Source organism: Argiope bruennichi, chromosome X2 (assembly GCF_947563725.1).
Source record: "Argiope bruennichi chromosome X2, qqArgBrue1.1, whole genome shotgun sequence".
Lineage (NCBI taxonomy): Eukaryota > Metazoa > Arthropoda > Arachnida > Araneae > Araneidae > Argiope > Argiope bruennichi.
The window spans coordinates 69,060,926-69,085,624 of NC_079163.1; the positions used below are offsets into that span (position 1 = coordinate 69,060,926).

The window sequence follows — 24,699 nt, forward strand, 5'->3', positions numbered from 1 at the left end:
TCGTTCAGTTTTTTGGAACATTCTGTATATTTCAAATTTTTTCTTTCATGATTTGAATAAATGTCTTGGATTTTACAATTAATTATTATTTAACAAATTAATTAACAAATATTAATTTTATCTAGTAAGTTTTTTTTTGTTCTTAATCAGTTTCAATAAAAAGAATATTTTAATAAACTAATATTAGAAAAAAACTGACAGTTTAAAGGGAATATTTGATACAATGCATGGATTATTTAAAAAAATTTCTTCTAATAAAGTATGAAGATATTGCGAGATAATAATATAGGGTGTTCATTAATTATTGTCGGGGTTTCCGTACCTCATAACTTTCAAATAAAAAATATTACACAAAAACCGATTACGTATTCGTAAATTACAACTCAAAGAATTTTACGTGGCAACAATGCGATCTTAGCGCATTTGCAGTCTGGGTAATTATGACGTTATAAATAAAAATGGCGACCGTGCAAGAAAAAGCAATGTGTGTATTGTGGTTTTTCGAAACTAAATCAGTTATAACTACTCAACATCGCTTCAGGACCACGTACAAGAAAGATCCTCCTTCGGATAATTCTATCAGACACTGGTTAACACAATTTCAGGAAACTGGTAGCGTTCTACACCGAAAGGGAGCGGGAAGACCGAGCACATACGACGATATGGAACGTTCTCCATAATCGCCTTCAACTGAATGCCTACAAAGTGCAAATTGTGCAAGCTTTACATTTTAATATCATTAATAAAATTCTTTGAGTTGTAATTTACGAATATGTAATCGGTTTTTGCGTAATATTTTTTATTTGAAAGTTATGAGGTACGGAAACCCCGACAATAATTAATGAACATCCTATATTTTATAAACAAATTTTTCAATAGATAATCTTCGTGATTTTGGCTGCAATGGGAGGCCCAAAATCTTCAACGCTCTTCTGCAACTGAAAGGAGATATATACAGTCCTGGTTATGAAGAAGGTGCGAATTATCCAGATGATCTATTTTGTGAATACACCATAACTGCCCCATATGGTTTTGTAAGTAATTAAGATATCTTAGTTATTTAATTTAACACTAAACATACTAACACTTAATACATACCTATTTCTACCAAAGTCTATCAAATGACCGGACTTTATATTTCCTGCTTAAATGTATGAAATATGAATGTTAGAAAAGAAATAAATTATCTTCATTATAATTAAACAAAATTGTATATCGTCGATTTCTATGTATTACAAACACAAAGAATAAGATTTTTTAATTCATTGCTTATCGCATTTTTTACATATACAGGGTGTTTCCATTGTACTTTTTCCGCAAACATATTTTTCACATTTAGAACAAATTTTGATGGTTTTATTTTTGTTACAATATCCCATTTGCCATATCTTACGTTGATAAGAATTTTTAATAGATTTAGGCATCGATCGTTTTGTATTTGTTCTTACTTTTGGTTGTTCACGGACTTCTCCAAAATCAGTGGCAAGTTCTGCTGCTAACTGGAGTAAAAATTCTTGTCTCGAGATATTTTCGTTTGCCGTTTGCTTGCACAAAATGCAGGCATTTATGCCAGCTAAATCAATGTGCAACTGACTAAATACAATATGTTGACTATGCATTACATCATAATTTCTGATCCGATAACCTTATAAAGCAATAAATTGTTCTCCCGGTCAAATGACCGGTTGTGGTAGATAACGGTATACGACAAATATTACTCAAAATGAAGAAATTACAAATAAAAAAAATAATAGAATATTAATTGCATATAATTCTTAGAAAAAGTCATGAAGTCAAATGTGCAGAAGCGATGAGATTGTATGCGCATTTTCGATGCAATAGTTCATAATCGGTCATTTGACCGGTTATGGTATGTTTAATGTTAAAAAACAGCATTCAAATGAATTCTTTCAGATTTTTATGTACTAGCTAACTCGGTGAAATAAAATTTTCACTGATTCTACTTGGGATAACTTTCGGCAATTAATATTCGTCAATTAAAGACGTTCAGTTTAAAACAAGGTAACATTGTTATATGAGTGTCTCAGTTAACAAAAATTAACAATAACTAATTTCAGAATAGGGAATGTTAGTCCAGTAACTTTAGCATTTTTCTTCAGAAATTTTTTTAAGCCAGGTTTCTTTTTTTTTTCCCCACAGAAATTGCTTATATTGTCACTATAAATTAAACCTCAAAAGTTGACACAATGTTGTACGCTATCCATGTAATTTTTTTGGGTGGTGGAGGGGGAGGAGAGCGAAAATTTCAAAAAAGTAATATGGGAATAGGTCATAGATAGGGAAATTTAAATCTTAAAAATGTACAGCTAAAAATATATTATTTTAATCACTATAGTGGTGTGTTGTGGTTTTCTAAGGAACTGCTCGGTTTTAAATACACTATTTTTAATCTTCACAAACACAGCTGCACTACAAAATTCACAAACATTACTATAGGCACACATAGAAAATTAGGTTAAAGAACAGTTGGTGGAGGGATTTCACGGTTTCCAGCCGAAAGCATTCGGCATTAGTGCAAGGGTTGCACATGGGGAAAAAGTCGACCTCAGTGTGCAGATCTGCCGTTCAACTGGTTGTCTTCTGCAAAACGCTACAAGGGGACGCTCTCTGCTCAAGGGGGAAAAAAAGGTGCTACAATCTCCTCCCCTGGTTCCGACGACGTCCCGGTAAGGAGACAGAATTTGAATTGTCTGGTAGTCTATTGGTTCCTGAAGAAAGGGATTTAAGTTTTGGTGGGCGGCCTCTTTTGCGAATCAGATACAGTGGTGTATCCGCTTCCATTTTTTGACTGTACGAACGTAGAGCTGAGGTATGGTATGTTCCTGAGGAGGTGGACGGATCACTTGGGCTAGCAATTTCAATAAACTCATTATAAACATTTACAGAACCTAGAAATCTTTGAAGTTTTTAAACATTTTTTGGAGGTTGTAATTTTTTAATACTTTCAATACTATGATTATCAGGAGAAATGTATCCTGACTTCATATCCTTAGAAATTAATTTTGTCGAGAGTAAATACACATTTATAAAATTTTAATTTAATGTTTCCTTTTTCACACATTTGGAAAATATCTTTCAAATGGTCATAGTGTACCTCTAATGAATTAGCGATGACTACTACGTCATCAAAATCGTGACATGCAAAATTTGAAAATTTATGTTTATTTAAAATTCTACGAATAGTTCGATTAAATATTTCAAGTGCATTTTTAAAGCCAAAACGTGATACTTGAAATTCGTTTAAACTAGTTAGAAATGCCGATTTATGTTTATCTTGTTCATGCAAGGGTAAGTGCCAATATCCAGTTGCAAAATCCAAAGTTGAAAAACCTTTAATAGTACTTAATTTATCTAATAAAGTTATGTATCCGGATGTACACTAACCCTTCCATAATTTGTCTTTTTGCTACTGAAACACCTAGTATGAAGCATATTATGATTTTGATTGCATTTTATGCTTGTATGATTTTTCATTTCAGCGCATTCGAATCAAGTTCATTGATATGGATATCGAAGCATTCGATCTCTGCGATCGAGATGCAATTGCAATTCATGAAGGAGTAAATGTCCTAAGTCCTGTACATGGAATTTTCTGTGGAAATGCTACCTATCCTGATATAATATCCATGGGAAATGCTTTACATATCGTATTTCGGTCCGATTTTATGGTTGGCAAAAAGGGATTCCATCTGCAATATCATGCTGCTGTCTCCCATGGTAATTTATTACTCCTTCACTTCCTTACAAATAAGCCGAATAAATAAATGAAATTTCTTAGAATTCAACAGATAAGTCATGGCAAACTATACTAACATCATAATTACTTTTACAGAAACTGATACTGGATAAGAGGAACATAATATTAAATGATAGTTCTTTACGATAATATTGAAAAATGTTTTTGGATGCAATTACGAATAAATTTGAAAAATAAAATGTAATAAATCTATTCTTTTTACGCATATTTATACTATCATATAAACGTTAACAATAAAAATTTTAAAATTCAGAATCATTTTCGAGTTTGTATACATTAAAAAGAGAGAAATATATGCACACAATTTTAAGAAGCTTCAAATATGTTCTTAGACCGTCAAAATTAAACATAAAAAGTATGTCTGAATTCATTAAAGTCCAGTTCAATGATTAGTTTAAATTTTCTCATGCAGTATAACCAGAGTTGTTATGAGAACGTATTTTGTAACGTTTCGTCATGTTATGGTAATTCCACGTAAAAGCGTTTTAAAAGAATAGATGCAATTTTAAAATATAAAATATGATCCAAAGTAGCCGCACACTTTCGAATTTCTTCTGAAATACTCTTGAATTTCGAACATATAAAAGACCTGCCCATTTTTCTGTTTGAGGTATCAGCAAGAAACTAATAAAGAAGATGATTTGGGCTCACTGCGATTCATAGATGGACTTTAAATATTTGTCGATGGTTTAGTTCAATATACGCCCATTTTTTTAAAAAATAGCATGAGAAAATATTAAGAGTAACCAAAATTTTCAATACATTTTTGAATTAGAGCACAAACAGTTTTTAACCTAATTACAGAATATCTGTCAATACGCTATCATAACATTGTATTAAATTTTAAAGAATACACTTTGAATATTCGAGGAGATTTGCAATAGATAATTTTTATACATATTTAGTCTAGCAAACAATGTAATTTTTTTAAATGTCTCATAATTTTTATATAGTAAGTAATATTTAACTGCGCATGGGCATTACAATTTTTTCGTCATAATTTCAAAGCCAAATATTTAGGCAACTTATGTAAAATTCCATGTGAATATCGTTCGTAATCAGAAAGATATAGGCATTGCAGAAAATTTATTTTCCATTGCTCTCTAAGAAAAGATAAATGAAGAAACATCTTGCAGAAAGGATTTTTTCTTTAACTCCAATTTTCGAGTAGTCGAATTGAATTGTAGAGAAGTTCAAATTATGCGAAACACAGCTGTTAACTTATAAACTTAGCATGTAATTTAAATTGCAGTAAATCAAGCATAATGAATAACTATAACATTTGTTACGCTATTTACATTATTACAAACATCACAATTGAAATATTTCTTACTTTATAATTCTAACAAAACTTAGAAATTTGTTATTTCTAAGTTTGGATTTCTCTGTTTATTGAATCTACTTTGGCTGTTATTCTAGACTAACATCTCTAATTAACAAATTAGCTAAAGTCAGAAAGATAAAACTGTAATAGTTTGTTGTAATTAATATCATTATTTTAAATTAATTTATGTTTTCAAAATAAAATCAATACCAGTAGTTTTTGTGCTGTTTTTTATAAAATCACAATCGAAACTTATGAACCATTTCTAAAACAGCTAAGGAAAACATGAAAACAATAGCAAGTTATATCATGTGACTAAAAAGAGTGCAGAAAGATTCTACCGACTGTGACGCCCATGTACATAACAGAAATGTGGCTATTCTTCACTCAAAAGCTGCGTAAGTTGCATATCAGTTCATACTGGGATGACCATAAAAATAATATCCAATTTTGGTAGAATGTGCAACAATATGCCTGATTCAAAATATGGCAGTAAACGTTCGTTGAAAGCACTAGAGTCTATCTTCCAATATGGAAACTGCCGAAGCCCATCATATATTTCAAAGTTCAAAAGTGTCACGAAATTTATGGTACACACAATAATGTGATGACGATGACTATAAAGCTTATTATGTTATTAAAAATATTATGGTACAAAAACAGTTACCAAATTGTAATATATTGGTCATTTGCAAAAAGGAATTGCCAGTTGTTTCCGAAAACTGAAAAAAATTAACATAGGAACTGAGGAAAAGGGCGAATTATTCGACAAATTACAAAACTATTATGGTTCTGTTATTCTTAGTCATCTCAAAACATGCAAAGTACAGTCGTTGTAGCACTGCAGTTGAAGCACTAAACATTCTACACATGGGCATTGGAGCCAATGGTACAAGTATCAACAGAAGCACATAGGAAAACATTTCCCGGGAACGCTATTGGACTTCTTCTAAATGTTGCGAGTATTATAAAGTCAATATATGTATAATTTTGTGATCAAAAAGAAGAATCGCCTGAATAGAATGACGCAAAATGCTGATGAAAGCTTTAGTGGTATTTTGGGAAGTAGAGCTGAAACAATATTTCGTTGAGCTACAACACTGCCTTTGTGAATGACATAGTTTCTTGCCCTACAGTTTAATGAAGGTGGAAGGTGTATTAAAAAATTGCATGCTAATATCAGCAGTTATACACGAGATGGTCTAAAACTTTTTGATTATGAACATATTTACAGTTTAAAGTCATTCATTATCACCTGTAAGAATTCACAGAAAAAAAAAAAAACAATGCGAGCTCAATGAATGAAAAAGGATTCAAAGTAATGAAGGAGCTGAAGATTTAATTTTTGAGCATAAAGAATTTTATGCTTTTTTACTGTAACCACAAACTCATTTTTATCAAAATTATTTTTTCGATATAAATTATCAACCATTAATTTATTATCACCAATACTAAACATTTTTAAGGAAATTTTCAAGAAATGTTTCGTATACTATTGCTAATAAATTTAACAAACAGTTTGAATCAATATTTTTTTATTTGTTGTATTTATTATAAGAAAATATATGAAAAAGTCAGAATAATGACCATATTCTAAAATATACAAGATGTTTAAAAAAAGTGGAATAAAATTTTATTTCCCTAAATATTGCACCTAGACATATATTTCCAGTTACCAAGTTTCATTAAATATGGTGGATAATTGTATGAAAACACATTGGCTTCTACGAAGATTACAAATAAAGAATTTTAAAAATTTACTCTTTCACCCCCCTTATAGTGTAGACATGTAAGTCATTTTTCGTTTACATTGACCCATGTCCATAAAAAGTTTATCGTTTCTCTCTACAAAATTTGTAGAGATATGCTTATTTTTAAAATTTGAGGAACTAATCACAAATCTAGACGGAAAAATTTGTTTTAAAAAGGCAAATTTAGTCAATATAGAAAAACTGCCATATGTTAATATTTTTCTAGTACATCATCCAATTATCATAAATTTAAAGAAATTTGTGGATCACACATAATGTTGTTCACTTTAATTGGTCGATAATTGCAACATCGATTTTATACTGAAGGGAAGAGAAACTGAACATTTAAGATATTTTAGAAAAGTTCTGGAATGCCGAACAAGAAAATAAATAAATGTGTTTTCTAATAGAATAACATACGTATTTCAGTAACAAAGAAAGTTGGGATATGCTGACATTTATGTTGCATGTAATCATAATGCCGGACTAGTAGAAAAGCACAAACATCGTTTTCCGAATTCCTGTCATCCATCTAGGAAATGTATTTACAGAAAAATCTATCGATTACAAACTGCAGGATGCGTATTTTTCCGGCGAGGATCGGGGAAGTTGAAGCGTTATACATGTGATGCAGAAATTAACATTTTAGCTTATTTTTCCAAGTTACCTCCATGTTAGTGTACGGAAACTAGTCCAAAAATCAACATTCTTAACCTAATAGTGTAGATATTATTTCAACATAATAAATAGCATACATACAGTACATAGACAACTACACAATCGACGTCTAGAAATTTACAATTGGGTCCTATCTTAGGTAACTACAAAAGGTACTCTGTCCCGCGCTTAGGCATGGGATATATATGATCCGGCAATATTGGCAGGAACTATGTTTAAATCCTAAGGACCATCATCAGCAATGGTACAACCCCTCCAACATGAGACACACCCTGTCATTGGTAGTCTACCACATACCATAAGAACGTCGAGAACCAATAGCATGCCCGTTTTGAGGTGCCACTTTATGTAAAATCAAATCTTTATTTTCTGAAAAATACCATTTGGAAAGATGAATGTTGTTTTAATCGAAATAGAAACATTAATCTTCAAAATTTTCACTTTTGGAACAGTAAAAATCTATTCTTCGTACTAGAGGCTTATTAACAGCGGGAACTATCAATAAATTCAAAAAAATCTTTTGGTTGGATCCATTTTGTTCAACAGATTGCTGAATGATGACCGATATATTCAGTCAATTTTGGTTGGCTTTATGACTGAACTAAGGGATGGATTCCTTGGTAGCATACGCAGTGCATGACGAATTCAAAAAGCCTGACTTTTAGTAACTAATGATGAACCCGATGGTATATGCTCAAATATTGTTAAAAGAATGCACCTTTGTATAGATGCCGAAGGTGTTTATTTTCTACTTGTTAAGAAGGTGTTAAGTTTCTACTTCAATTAATGAATTATTTGACAATTTCGAAAATTTAATAGAAGTTAATAAATACGTTATTATTTTCAGATTCTGCTTTTAATTATCTTTCATGATGTGTTATTATCCCATAAAATTACACCAAAAGTCTCGCTCAAACACCTGTCAGAAGTGTAAAAAAAATGGTCTAAGTCAGTAAATTTGCCTTTTAATATCAGAAAATTTTATAGATAAAATTACGAAACTAAGTCGGGATAGATGAGTGTACTCTTTGACATTTTTGCTCTATGGGGCAAGATAAAAACTAAATTTTTCAAACCTTTCATTATTCCATTCTACGGAAGCCAAAGTATTTTCCTACATTCGAGTACTTGATTTGATGAAATTTTGCAATTGTAAAGGAAATAAATGCTTGAGCCATTGTTTTCGGATATCCTGTCATAATATATTTGCATTTTATTCAATCTCTTAGATTTTAGATCATTTTGAAGATAACTGCATCATGTGTCTAATGTGTAAAGTAAATTAAGGTTATCCTGTTAGAGTTTTTATCCTGTTAAAACATTTACAAAAATCTGTTGTTGTTTTTTTATTCATCTCTTAACAAGAAAACACCAAACACATTTCAAAAATAGCTATTAAAAAAAGATGGCATTGAATGTAAGCTGTCACATTAAACGATAACTGAATATCTGCTTGCTACAAAACTAATATCTTTCTGAATCTTAATAGTATTCGATTGGAATTTTTACATAAGTTTACATCTAACTTTGAAATTAAATACAGAAAATTTTCTATGCTTTACACATGCGAAGTTAAAAATTATTCACTAAAAATACTCATATTTCCTCGAATATTCAGAGTGAGTTCTTCAAATTTTAATATAATGTCATATTGTCAGTTATTCTGTACTTTTGGTATAATCTGGTTAAAATTCCTTTGTTCTGTAAGCAAAAAGCATGTGAAAATTTTTGGGACATTTATTTTTAATCTTTATATTTTTTTCAAATATGAATTTTATTTTTACAGAAATATACATTAAGTACCTTACACTTTAAACGAAACCACTGACAAAAATTTCAAATTCTAATCAACTTTCTATTAACTGAAATGAGCTCAAATCCTTTTTTCATCTATTTTTTGGCAGAGGTTCAAAATGACTCCGTTCGCTACCTTTCTTTGCATGGTCAAAGTTCGGCCTTCCTTGCGAAATTCGAAAAAAATGTTTAAAATGTTAAAATGAAAGTATTTTTGACATTACATTTGCAGGTTTCTGTGGTTTGGGCGAAAAGGTCTGCCGAAATCGCAAATGCTTCAAGCCCTCCCAAACCTGTGATGGAAATGATGACTGTGGTGATGGCACTGATGAAGAAAATTGTGGTGAGTCCCAGAAATGCTCACATGTATTCTATTGCATTTTACCACAACATTTTTTATTCTATTATTAATATATTTTTTTTATAAAATTAGCTTATATAAATATTATTGTAAGCGTTCAAATCTTTGATTTTTAATGGTTTCCTCCTTTATTAATTATAATGGAATAATTCTTGTTTTTGACTTTTAACCAAAAGTATGAGAATTTTTTTTCTTTAAAAATTTATTAAATAAAATCTTACGGATAATTCAAGCTTTATTGCAGCAACTGTCAAGAAAATTTCATGGAAGAAGCAGATACTGCAGAATTTATGAAGATTTTTTTAGGAAAAAAAAAAAAAAAAAAACGAAGTGTAGAAATAATAATGTATTTAAGATATTTGGATCTTCCACGACTTTCCACATTCTTAACGCTTTAGATTAATACAATGATAACATGGTCTAAAAGACTGTTAGTTTCAACTTCAAAACCGTATTATTGTAATTATTTCTGATGGAACCCTTCCCCCTTTAGTTGGGTTGTAAGGTCTCGGTTTTCAGGGCCGTAGGGTTTTAAATTAGAAATCTTATTCCACAAAGAGCAGCCATGCATAAGGAACTGTTGTACTTAAATTCATCGGGTTCAAATATTCTCCACTGGTGTAGTTTGGAAGTTAAGAGATGGGATGTCGATTCAAATGTCATCCTCGTCATTTAAGCGTGGTTCGAAACTACGAGGTCCTTAGCAAAATAACCTTCTTGTTGTTTACAAATGGGACGTAAATATAACTTAACTAAATTAAACTAAACTTACGATTGTCTATGGAAGATTGAGAGGGGGGAAAATGCCCATTTGCTATCTGAAAGAAGCTACAGGATGTCTACGAAGTGTGAGGATGCCTGAAGAACGCGTCTTTCACAGATTTTTCGCAGTTCTTTTCATAAGGACGCGAGTGCTGTCATTGACATTATACGATGCGGATTATTATATATTAAGCGCACATACATTCCTCCCACGTGCCCATTTTTGGGTACAATCACGGGCATCTAAAGTTTTTCAGGTGGACATAACAAAGCTGAATGTTATTCAATAATTCTTTTATCAAAGAAAACATTTTCAGTACTCGTAATGAACGAAGCTGGGATGTAAATGAGCAAATATCTTTGCCTGTAACCCTACCTTCCAAGATCAAGTGTTTCCTGGTTAACTGTAGGTGACACAGAGAGTTTGAAGCTCCAGCACTTAATCTTGAATATCACATACGATGCTTGGTCTCAATGCTCAACATGCAGGTCTTTTTCATTTGGACGTCTTCGGACTGCATGAAAGATGTCTAAGCGAGAATCATTCGTTGCTGTGAACAACGATAAAACGATTTCGTTAATTCTTTCTTTCAATTCAATGCTGAAATTTCAACTTGCATTTAATCTTTTCTAGCATTCAAAATGGAATACGAACCTTGGTTCCAAAGTAAACGTTGTTGGTTTTTGTAAATACAATCATCTCTCTTCTCTTAATTAAAAAAAAAAAAATGCAAACATTTTATATATGTGCGTTTCAAAGATGTAAAAAACACGGTAGAAATACAGTAATTTTTTTTCATGTGTTTATTATTTTTGTTTTGCTTTTCTAGTTGATTTCTATGGAAATTAGCTTATTTTCCAAGTAAAGCCCTTCAAAAAAGTATGCACATTATGGCGAAACTGAATATAAAACTGTAAACATGTTTATACTTACATTTTTATATAGAAATATGTTTTCTATTAGATTGTCTTCATATTTAGATATACACAAGCTCAAATAGTAACACCCGATTTCGAATACATATTCAAATTTTCCAGACGGACACATATGTTATTTGTAAATAATTGATGAATTACGAGCAATTGGAATTCCTAAGGATAAATGAGGGTTCCTCTCTTTTCAACAGATCTTTAGATATAATACAACTTTAATAATTTCTTATTTTATATTAAAATATTTAATAAACAAAAGTTATGTATTTTTAAAACAAAGTATATTTTATAATATCTTTGAAATTTTTAATTTCGTAAATTAAAATTTTTTCAATAGAAATACGGGAAAAATTTTGACACCAATGAAAGTATCAAGACCTAAACCATCATTGCTCCAAATATTATCCATTTTCGTCCAATAGTTTTTAAGATATAAATCAACAATCAAAAAGCAAGCTAATTTTCACTTTTTTTGGAGAGAGACATCTCACCATTGAAAAAGGATTCGATAGCGGAAGGGGGGGATACCAAATGGAACAACATACCAGTCGGTTTAAAACAAGCTTAAGATAAAAGTGTGTGCTTGTGCTTGATAAATTAATAATTGTTATGTTTCTGGAAAAGTAAATAAGTCTAAAATATTTTTGCATAAACAAATCCTTAAAGTTTCGATTGGTGAAAACTTGATATGCAATTCAACATTTCTGCGTTATTTTTGTTATATTCATAAAGAAATGTTTCAGAATACAAACATATATCTTGTGTTTTTAAGCTGCTTAAATTTTTTTTTCTGTTTTATTTAATATTAACTGCAGACTAATAAAGAATTTTTAGAAGAAGCAATAAGTCTCAAAAATACTGCTTAACTATTATTGATATCTTTTTGTAAATGAGCATGTAAATAAAAATATTATCCATGCATTTGAAATTCTTATTTACTATCTTTCATCGCTTCTGTATTTTGCGAAAATGTTGCTCCATTTAAAAAAAATGTAATGTCAAATTTCTTTAGAATAAAATTTCTGAATTACGGACTGAATTAAAAACTTGAATTGCTATGTTTACATATATTGAAACAGACCTTGATTATTTTCCTTATATAACTCCACTTATTTTGATTTGATTTTTACTAAACGATTTTATTTCGAGGTTTCTCATTATGCAGAATCATTTAAAGGATGAAGAATTGGTGTTGTCATTTGGGAATATGAAACTATAAATGCAACTATAAATATGTAGACTATCCCTTATGCAAATACAATTTACATATTTTTTAAAAGGGCATATTTTCAAATTTAATGACACATTTTTCTTTACTGTAAATTTTATATAACTCTAACTTCTTTATGAACAAGAAGTGTTCTGATAGTTTTTCGGCGGACTTTACTAATCTTTTGTACATTTGTATCACATTTCCATATTTTAAATTTAGCATAATTTTATTCTACGCCTCTTCAATTTTATCTTTATATATTATATACAGATGATTTTAAAATATGGCTTAACGCGAGAGAGGAGGAAATACTCACCAAATCAAGTAAGGTTCGCAATAATTTGCCTGATGGAAAATGGAAACAGTATCACCTAAATAACTACATGATTTAAAATAACGTGGATACGGTGTGCATTTCGATACCGCTGCTTTTCAAATATTAAAACAAACTTCCCGTCTTTTTTTTATCAGAAGAAAACGAATACCATTCATGTCAATGTCATCCGGGGGGAAGAAACCGTAAGCAAATCTGAATAAAAGAGCCGACACCAATCCTTGCACAAACTTCGCTCCAACAGCGTGTGCAGAATGCCCAGATTTTACGACAATTGTTCTTTTTTCTTGTATATCCACATGCGCATCAACGATGTTTTTTCACCAATGACTAGGCAGGAATAATCGGCGACTATGCATTAAGACAGTGTGATCTGATCGAACATCTTGACGAAGGACATTTCTGCAAGAGGCACGGCTAGGCTTGCTGGAGGATGTTTCAACTAATTTCCGGTGGCGTATGTGGTTCCAGCACGTTGGAGCACCAGTCCATTTCGGACGAGATGTACAACCCTACCAGGACATCACATTTCCAAGCTGATAGACAAAACGAAATAGAACTGTAGTTTGGCCTCCATGATTACCCGATCTGTCGTGTCTTGATTTCTTTTTGTGGAGTCAGCTGAAGAATCTGATGTCTCAGACTCCCCTTGACTGTGAAAAAAACTTAATCGCAAGACTTTCGTCTGCTGCTTCAGATGTTTTCAATGTACTTGGAAGCGTTTTAAACCGTTCGCTAATACATCTTTCGCCGCTGTTCTTGCATTACCGTTTGTGGTCCTTCTTTTAATCGATTATTGTAAATATTCATTAATATTGCTTTTTTTTAGCGAATACGTTATTCTTGAGTTTACATATGTTATACTCGGCTTTGCTATAATGCAGCCTGTAAAGCATCTGCATTTCATTTTCGAATATACATTTTTTTAATCAAAATTGTTTTTCTTTGTGTGCACTACCACTTCTTAAATTTTTCTCCCATCCTTTCTGAATTATCCTGTACGTATACAAAAAGAGATGACGATGATGATTTTTTCAGGACATCCACTTATATCGACGAGCTGCGGACTTCGGCCCAATTCTTCCTCCTCTCCTTTTGGAACAGATCGAGTGATCGGAGGTCGAGAAGCAAAACCTGGAAGTTGGCCATGGCAAGCAGATCTTCAGTTGTCGTATTATCATCCAAATGGACATATGTGCGGAGGAACCCTACTAAATGCTCAATGGGTGGTCACAGCAGCTCACTGTTTCATGCGGTACATGTTTCTGATTCTCTAAACTTACAAAACTCATTTATGCTATTTTTATTGGATTCGAACGTTGATGGCCGAAAAAAGCTTTTATAATTCAGTCATTGCTAATTGGTGCTCTCGCTTATATTTAATCTTTTTTTCCGCGCTTCATTTCCAGTTGAGCATGCAATTTTTTATTAATAGGCTCAAAGTATGAGCGAGAATTCAGTGTGTAAGCCTACGAAGCAATATTATTCTACACCATTTTTAAGTAAATGTATATTTTATTTTCTACTGACTCAGCTCTACAATTTGCACACCCTACAAATTCTCTGCATAGTCAAAAGGTATGATTTAATCATCAGAAATTTAATTTAAAAAATACTTATTAATGATGCATGACATTTGTAACTGGAAATGTATCTAAATTGATTCCGATTATGCAAAGGATGGGAAACACTCTGTGAAGCAAATAAATTTATTTATCTTCTGTTGGTAGTTTTTTGTTGTCATCAACTTGATAAATTTATTAACACTTTCTGACTTTCTTCTGCAAGATAAAGGGTATCGAATTTTACTTAACAAAATAATTGAAAAATTTATCATTAGAACATGTTTAATGCTATAAAGTTCTATTCTTTAATTCTTTCTTTTAAAAAACTCTTTAAATTTTTGTTCTTAGAAATCAAATGCCTCATGAGTGGAGAATCCATTTAGGAAATCATCACAAATTTTATCAGGATCAGGATGAACAAATTCGTTTTGTGGAAAGAATTATTATATATCCAGAACTGACTGGCAATGAGGTAAAGTCACTTTTTATTCATAAATATATTCAAACCAAGTGTTATGGTAGCAAATAAAATAGCATACATATTTGCGCTGTTATCGGCTAAGATATTTGAATTTGAAAGCAGTTGATCCCATTTAAAATGAAGCAATTGAAAATGTTAAAAAAAATATATATTCTCTTCAATCCAATTCAGGGTTTTCTAGTTTTTTTAACTTTCTTTTTCTAATTCAAATTTGAATCGCGTTATTTTTATCATACGTCCCTATAACTTTGAAATCCAGTTGCTAAAAAATCTAAATCGTAGCAGGTAGATTGTGCATTAAAAAAAAATTCAAAACGTCTATTTCCTTATTTAAAAGGCAGAACGCGTGATTTCATTTAGAAGAATAGTACTGTTTCTTTAGAAGGATGCAACATGTATTGCAACAATCTTCGCAGAATCCTTCATGAAAGTTCTATAGCTAATAAGGCAACCATATGGTGACTACGTCTGAAAGTGCTTTTTCTTTTACATCGCTGTGTTGGGAATTATCTGTTTTTGAATTTTGTTTCACAACAAATTCAGACAAATATAAATTTTGAAGAAATATTTCAGATCCAGTAGAATTTATTACTGTGTGTGCGAGTATTGAATGATGGAGAATTTTTAATGCGTTAAGAGAATTCCTACCATCTAACATATATATTTTGGTCGTTTTTACAGATATAAAACACCATTATATGCTCTTGAATTTGGAGCTATAATGACCCTTTTATCGTTTTGGATGAGCATACGAGCATAATTGCAGCCGAACAATTTTATTTTGACAAAAGTAAACATACATAACATTAAAAAAAAATTTAACAGGTATCATACACAGCTGATTGACAGATGAAGTTTATTCAAATTTCTGACCCTCTTCTTCGAAGATATTGTTAAGTTTTTAAAATGGAATAATAAACAAAAAGATTTTGACAGATGGTTTACAAGCTGTTTTACAATTGCAGTCCGCACAACTTGGAATTACTTTTCTTGAGGAGAGGAGAATAGATATTTAGTATTCAATTAACAAAATCAAATAATCGATTATGAATTCAAAGGAGAAGTGATGATGATTATTTACAGATAAAGAGTGTTGTGATTTTTTTTAATATGCAATTTATGAAGAATTTACAAAAGTGCTGAGTCTTTTGAAATTTGTTTGGTTACCGAGTCTAGTTTTTCTAAAATGAGATTGGAACGTTTTAGATGAATTGAATCGTAGGCATGCTATTATTTATCATTGAAAAGAATGACGATATGCAGTTAGGGAAGGAGAAGGAGGATTTTTGACCATGTGGAAAGGTAAAATTTTTGAAGAAGAAACTTGGCAAAGGACGGAATAATCCGAAGTTATTTTGTTAGTAATGAGGAAAGATTACGTCTTCATGTGGATTGATTAATTAAACCAGTTATCTTATTTCGTTTCCTGAAAAGGTCTCTCTATCACAGGGCTTCTTAGAGTTGTAGAGGGTTTAATGAAGTGGAAGGTGATTGTTAAGGGGCGTAGAAAAGATGATTACCAGTTTCGAAGGAGCCGCAGGAATTATTTGTTCTTATTTGAATCTATGTAGGTAGGAAGAAGATGGTGGAAATGGATTTCATTTCTGTGTCATGAAGCTAGGTCGTTTTAGTTTTGGGTATGATATAGAATACGAGGAACTCTTTTACCATTCCTTTTGCCAAATTTCATTTAATATAAATTTTAGTTGTATGCGGACAGTTTTTTTTTTTTTTTTTACAATGCTTTGTATTGAATTGCAAGTTATTAAATTATCCATAAAACTGCAAAATAAAGAAGCTTAATGGAATTGCATCTTGGGAAGATTTAAAATACTAATGCTAGTATCATCAAATTTAAATTTGCTATATTTGCATTCTTCAACCTGAAATAATATTAATATTTATATATTTTGTTCTTATATTTTCGCCATGCAAATAAATTAAGCAATATCTTAGAGGCATGAAGCGACGGTGTTAAAAATAAATTTATATTGTTTCTAAATCAGGTTGTGTCCTTATTTACTACCACATTATAAAAAAGACAAAGCGTCAGTTTTTGAAGTTTCTCATCTTTGCTCACAGAGCATTATTTTAATACTTTAACGTTATATTTTGATATACCCTGTAAAAGTGCGTTTTCATTATTTCTTTTGCAGCTAATAGACTTCCAGTTAGAAGATTTAACCCATGACATAGCCCTTATAAAACTCAATGCTCCTGTCAAATTCACCGATAAAGTGCGGCCTGCCTGTATTCCAGAACAAAACTACCAACTCAAAACTAGTACCAAGTGCATGGCAACAGGTTGGGGTACTACAAGAGGTAACAGAAAGCTATGCAAACTCTTGAGTGAATTTTTCTATCATTTTATATAAGTAATTCATATTTCTATATATTATGAGCAAATTGAGTGACAATCCAAATAGCCAGAACTGAGAAACCTAAGCGGTACATTACTTCGATCAGTTAAATAGTCTTAATTATTGAATATGTTCTTAAAAGTAATTGATCTATCTTAATATCAATTGATATAACTGAGCATCAACTATTTTCTTTAAACGAAAGCTATTTAATTTGTTGTTTTACAGAGACATTAAATAGTATTATGTGCTATTAACTATATGTCAATGTTTAACCATACATAGTATTATTTTATTATAAATTGATATAAATATTTTAATATCATGAGTGTGGTAGTCAAAGATCGTTTTTGTACCATAAGACACAAACTAAAGCTCATGCTCGTTTCTATTTGTAAAATTAGCAAGGACAACTTTATTGACACCTTATTCATACCTCAGATTAGTGCACAACTGATTTACAATTTAAGAATAACAAAACATATTATGAAAGCTTATTAAAAGTGTGAAAATAATATTGCTTTTATTAATTCTTATACTATATTAATAGAGATATTTAAGAATATTATTCGAAATATACATCAAAGAATATATATAATATTATGGATATGCTTCCGACATAGCAAATATTACGATATGTAACAAATTTTTAGTAAAAATTTCCTTACTTAATTTTTATATACTTTAAAACTGTTCTGGATGAGGTCTGGAAGGTGAAAGCATTGCTCATACAGATTGAACACGATAGTCCTCTCATTAGAATTATGTTCAACATATTTTGGAGATATCAAAGGGAGCTTTTCTTTATGCCCATATTCATTGGCAAAAAATGCAACAAAAAGAAATGCTGATAAAGAATAAACATGTCTACTCCAAGGTTCTATAAACGTGGTGAATATGTGGAACATATATCCAGCAACTATGACTTCTAGCAGAGGTCACATATTTTATTAAGGATCTCTTTCCTATCTAGTTGGCAATACACTGAGGAAAATACAAAATATATCATATATAACAGGATTTAAAAAAGTGCTGGAGTATTTCCTAACAATTCTCTAGTATTGACTCGCTTCTACGCATTCGTAAACAATTTTCTGTATTGCTCTGTTCACAAAAAAGTAGATAAATGTGAATACTATCTCCTACGAAATTGTGCGGCAATGCGTCGAATAATTGTTGGATTGCGATTTTGAAATCATTTTGTGTAAATGATATCAATATTGATGATCTTTTAGCTTCATATTTGGAAGGAATTCACAAGAGCTTATGTCAGTCTAGCGAACGTGAAAGCTATAATATACCATGGTTGGCAAACAATCATGAACGGTGAATTTTCAGTAATGGATTGCATTCTCTTCAGGGAGAATCCAATTCTTTATTCATGGCAAATGTTGCCAGGAAAGGTCTCAGATTTATTGAACATTGGAGGAGATTCTCGTGGAAAAATCCTCCAGGTCGAAGGACACTCAACCACGTCATACGTTTAATTTTCCTAATAGTGCATGTCCAAATTTCGCTCATTATTGCATCTTTCTGGCTATAATGTAACGTATGCATATAGGATCACAAAAATGTCTCTCCCGCTACTAATACAGAAATCATAATACATTGGATCACTGTCTTATTCATGCTGCCATCTGTTAGCGTCCTGGAGAACACTTTTAGATACTTTCCCAAATTAACATCACAATGAAATGCTCTCTTATGTCTCTCGCATGCTCATAAGTGCTTCCGCAACAGTAGAAACCACTTGTTCTTTAAATATTTCTGATTTTCAGAGATATTGCAAATGCTATAACCATTATTTTTTTGTAGGTACCGGGCAATCTCACGTCTTAAAAGAAGTCGATTTATGGATTGAAACAGCTCGCACTTGTGAAGGTGAATTCGGACCCATTAATGATAAAACTATGATATGTGTCTCTAATAGAGAAGGCCGACAGGATGTTTGCCATGTAAGCTCGCTATTTCATATTTTGTGTATACTTTTAAAAAAATGTTCCTATAATTTTTAATGCTACTTCCATTATGTATTTTTAAATATTTTGTTTTCTAACTAACTAACTAATTTTAATTCATTATTACTTTTTAAAACATTGATTTAAAAAAATAGAAGAAATATTAAGTATCAACCAAAAATAAATTTTATGGCTAAAAACTTAACCCTAGAATGCATGACTTTTTATTTCTTTTACAAAAAATATGAGTTTCAAATAGTTGCATATAAATTAGGAAAAATTATTTTTAAAAAATATTTAATTATTTTTTCATGGATTTTTTAAAAAAAATTGAAATGAGCCAAACGGTTGCATTATAAATTAAACATTATCCCAGTGACATTAATCACATTATAACAGTTCTGCAATAAAAGTAAAAATCCCTTTTTACCGATATATTTTTACAATACAAGAAGAAACTATTTTAACGGTAGAATAATTCATAAAATAGCCATCTTGATATTTTTCCAAGTTCCCAGCTTAAATCTAATTCTAGTATTTCTATTGCCCTTTATCTGTCTTTTCTACAAGTATTTATCAAAAAGCATTTAAAAAATGATTTCCCAACACTCATTGTTACCCTTTGTGATAGTATGTAAAGCTTATAAATGGAAATAAAAATATGTAGCCAAATGGTTACACGATGCATTGTAGGAACGATATAACTATAAACTTTTTTTCTGCAATATATAGTTTTAAATGAGTAGTTGCAATTACTTTATTTTAATTAAATTAACGTACCGTTTGTAATTTACACGAGTGCTATTTGGGGACGAGCCTTGTAGCTTTGAACCTTTGTCAGATGACGAGGGTGTCACCATCTCTCCAAGCTTCCAAATGGAACCAATGAGAAGATATTTGATTATCGAGTACCATGCACATGTGTATAGGAATTAAATCTCAAACCCGTGATCTTCAGTTTTGATGCCAAAACCTGCCATGATGCTCAATAACCACAAATAGCCTAGTTTGCTTCAAAATGTCGTATAAAGAAGAAGTTTCTTTTAAATGTAAGAACACAAACGCACATTTCTATAGGTTTCTTTTACAATAAATAAGACCCTTCTAACTATGCAATATTTTGCTTCTGGATTTTGATGACGGTCTTTCATTTACTAGAGGAGACTATATTACACATTTTGGGCATGGAAGAATCTTTTTTTTTTTTTTTTTAATCTTTAAGGTATATTAATAGAAATCTTAGCGAGAAACTCCATCTTGAAGGCATACATTTCATATTTTTTCAAAAAGAAATGGTGCAAATAATATTCCAAGTAGAAATATTTGAGATCCTATATAGACAGATATTCTCATCAAGTATGTACGTTGAGTAGCCTGTTTTCTTTTAGTATATGACTATTATATTAAACTATCACAGCTATGGATCAAAACAATTTTACAAACTTATCTGTTTGAAGTAACTGCCGTTGAGGTCATATTCTTTATTTTCTAGATTGCGTTGGCAGGTTCGTGAAGAAATTGTTTGTAAAAAATTTATATATGTTATGTGAAAGTTTTATAGATATGTTATGATTGAAGAAAATTTCATTTCTGTGAAACATTTCAATAACTTCCAGTTACTTAATCAATGTCACTTGATTCAACGAAATTTCGCCTTTAAAATTTTTCTCCTTCCTTTATTTATAAAATTAAATCATCTGACTGAAGCTTTGTTAAGAAACTACAAATATTGGCTAATTCTGAAATGTAATTAGCTTAATGAATAGTGAGGTGAGCAAGCACTCACTCCCATTTTAGTTTCTTTATCTTCAGAAAGAAAATGTTCTTTTCAATTCATCTGAGAAAACTGTTCGTGTGGTGACTTGTTAATCCAGGGGTATTACAAAAAATAAAGCTATAATCTATCTTTTTAAAAACCTCTGCTCAATAAAATTAAATTTAAAAGAAATTATATATTTAAATCAGTAAATTGACTAGACACAAGTTTGTAAAAATGCTTCAGTGAATGAGCACTAAGTAAAAGGTTTCTTATCCCAAATTAGAAAAAATAATTGTCTGAATAATTGAGACATAAATGCATTTTAGAAACGTTTCCTTTGTACGAATAAATAAAAACAATTAGACAGAACAAATATTATGATAGAGTTCTCTTATTTAAGCGATGTTTGCATTAAGCGATTCCGAATGTAAACGAAGTTTTGAATTCCCTCAACTATCAACTGAAGAAAAGTTGAGAAATAACCAAATCTATAAAAGGTTTGAAATAAGTGCTGGCCCAATGGACTCGGATTTCTTCCAGTTTTGTTTGAAATTCATATGGAAGGATCACACAAATAACGTGATTTCAGTAATTGCTTTATTATGGTTAATCTTTATATTCACACCGCATCATGAAGCCCTCGTAATTTTGAAGTGTCATCAGATGGTGAGAAGACAATAACATTTCCAAATATGAATTTTCAGAGGAAATCCTGATTTAAAAATGGGATAGTATCATTATTTCTATAATAAGAAAATTAATTTATAAAGAACATGAAGGTTGAACTAAAGGAAATAATAAACAACAAATATTAAAATTCCCATACCTGTATATTCTTCATAATTTAAATGCAGGAATTTTCTTTTTGTAGCACGAAAGTATTTTTATAAATATATGATCTGTCTAAAATAGTCTAGGAGTATATAAATTTCTATTGTTAATTATTATCTAGCATTAAATGATTTTTTTTTTAGTTAAACTTTAATTTATCTGCGAAATGTTGGCTCATTGATAAAACCATGTCAGTCTCGGCCTCGAAATTCTGATGTAAATTTTGGATTAAAAATTCGATTCCAGTAAAGGCCTGCCATTTATATAAGTCTGTTATCCGTCAATTGAGAATCAAATGTCCTTTAGATAGAATGGGGTAGAAGTTTCGAGAGGGCGGCCAACTCAAGTTTTTCTCTCGTTATTTGAATACGGTTCAAAGCTGCATAGTTCGTCTCAAAGGAGCCCTCGTACAACTTCAGAATGGGATATTAATTGAATTAAATTAAAAGAGTCAAACTTCTTTGAAAAGCCTAAATTAAGTTAATCAGTCCAAAGTTTTGCTTTTTAAAATTAGATTTGTTTCAGAGATATTTGTAATTATATATTTGAGTCCAACTCAAACAACGGGTCTTTTTATGTGGAAACAGTTGTTTTCAAATGACGTGGTAATAAGACTCTTGCTGTTACTGTTTCATACATGACGAGTAAAGCCAGGGGATTGAAAGAAGTAAAAATTCTGTTGTAAGAATAAGGCTAACACTGATCCATTCCCGTTTATCCATGCTTCTTATTAGTTTAAAAGCTGAATAATAACTGTTGTGCTTTTTTTTGCAGGGTGACAGCGGAGGTCCTCTAGTTTGTGAATACAATGGCAAATGGCATATCATGGGTGCTACTAGCCACGGTACGGCAGGCAACATGGAAGGAGGACTTTGTGGCTTGTCTGGGTCTTATACAGTGTACTCGAAAGTTTCGGACAAAGTGGATTGGATAAATAAAATGCTTAACAAGTACAGTTAATATAAACAAACTGACAAAAAGCTTATGTACAGAATTTAACTATAAAAATACAAATAAATAGATTTTTCTTGAATGATTATGAGATTTTTAAAAAGAATTTTCTTTCTTCAGAAACTTATATTGATTTCTTGAGGGATTATCGATCATATTATCTATACAGGTTGTTCAGCGAAAAAAGCAGAGAGGTGATTGTATACTTAAAAGAAAGACATTAAATCGGTGGAAATCGCAAAATCTGATATTGACGTCACTTGAGAATAACAAGATTTCAATAAAATTCGAAAACAATTATTTGACAGCATGTGTACATCCGGGCTTGTGCAATACAATGATACAAAAGAAAATTATATAAATGAATTCATTACATAACATTGTTGAATTGACATCAATGCACAGTTTTCAACGACATAAAGTCAATTAGGATTCTGCTCGTTATGTTAGGTTTCAGTTTACACTAGCTATCTGAAAGTAATACAGTCAATCTTATTTCAAACTAAAATTGTGAAAGTGAAAAACGTGGTTATTTGTGCCATTCTGCATAAATTAAAAACTTTTGTTTTCATTTTCACAAATTTAAAATTTCTCAACACTTTTTTTAAGGCAATCTGACCAATATAGTAATTCGGACATTTCAGTATTTCTAATTATCTTTAATTTCAGCTAAGTAAGAGAGATAAGATAAAAAGACACAACTTAATTACTTTTATAAAGAAAAACTTAATTTCTATATGAAATGATTGAAGTGAAAAAAATAAATAAAGAATTTTCAAAGTGCTGTCAAAAAGTTTGAAACCATTGCCAAAGACATATCAGGTAGGGTAGAGTAAGGATTTAAACTAAAATTTTCCAAAGAAATAATCACATACAGGAATTACTTCATTTCTCTACAGCTTAGTTTATTAAACTTCTGATAATTCAGGAAAGAACCATAAATGTTTTGAAAAAAATCCATTGCATATTATTCTAGAGCATTAAAATTATCAGATTCAATAGAACGTAACATTTCTTTCATTCAATTACACGAAAACCTATAGATCAAAATAATTGCCGCTTTAAAAGATAAACAAACGAAAATTCTCTCATCCACAAAGTAAAGCTTATTGGATTCATTCAACTCAGCGCATTTTTTCTTGTTCAAGACAACGTGTCCATTTTTAGTAAACTTTAAATAAAGCTCAAACCGTATCTTCTGACATCTTACTTCAATAATTCAATTAAACTTACAAACACCGTCAGCGATCCGCCAATATCTGCCTTCCCTTTCCTCCGATTCAGAACCTGTATCCATCCCTATTTTCGCGATTTTTATAGATTCAAGATGTATGCAATGACATATTCAATTACAATTTTCGGAGTTACCTGTCAAAGTACACTCATGTCCAAAATTAAGGTCACAAACATAAAATCTGAGGAAAATGAAAAACTATTCACTGTGTTGCCACGAAATTTGGCACAGAGGTACCCTACAATGGAAGAAAGAACATAGACACATAACAACATGGGAAAGGTTTTAATTGGGAATTAAGAAACAGTGTATATCAAAAGCGTTACATTATGAATCAGAGATAAAGCATTTATTTCGGGAAAAACCTGTCTAATATGGAGTGTGACCACCGTGCACTGCTATACATGCTTCACAACGAGCTTTCATACTGTTTCTGAGGGTGTCAATAAATGCTTGGGACAACAAAGCCCATTCTTCCAAAAACGCGGCTTTTAACTCTTGGAGGGTATTAGGAGGGGGGTTACGCTATGCAATGGCTCTTTCGAGACCATCCCAAACATGCTCAATAAGATTAAGATCCGGAGACCTCGAGGGCCAGTCCATACGTCGAATATCCTCTTCCTCAAGACAAT

At 31.0% G+C, this 24,699-nt stretch overlaps 1 protein-coding gene across 1 annotated transcript in view; it reads left to right on the plus strand.

Moving 5' to 3' along the window:
- LOC129960921 (transmembrane protease serine 6-like) overlaps positions 1-22,919 on the plus strand; it is a 31,136-nt gene extending 8,217 nt beyond the window's left edge. Inside the window, exons 2-9 of the mRNA XM_056074664.1 lie at positions 880-1,034; positions 3,501-3,738; positions 9,558-9,668; positions 13,967-14,183; positions 14,842-14,965; positions 17,131-17,296; positions 19,150-19,289; positions 22,657-22,919. Of these exons, the coding sequence (XP_055930639.1) occupies positions 880-1,034; positions 3,501-3,738; positions 9,558-9,668; positions 13,967-14,183; positions 14,842-14,965; positions 17,131-17,296; positions 19,150-19,289; positions 22,657-22,842 (1,337 nt within the window). The 3' untranslated portion in view covers positions 22,843-22,919. The remainder of the gene's footprint in view (positions 1-879; positions 1,035-3,500; positions 3,739-9,557; positions 9,669-13,966; positions 14,184-14,841; positions 14,966-17,130; positions 17,297-19,149; positions 19,290-22,656) is intronic.
- Positions 22,920-24,699: the final 1,780 nt, after the last annotated feature.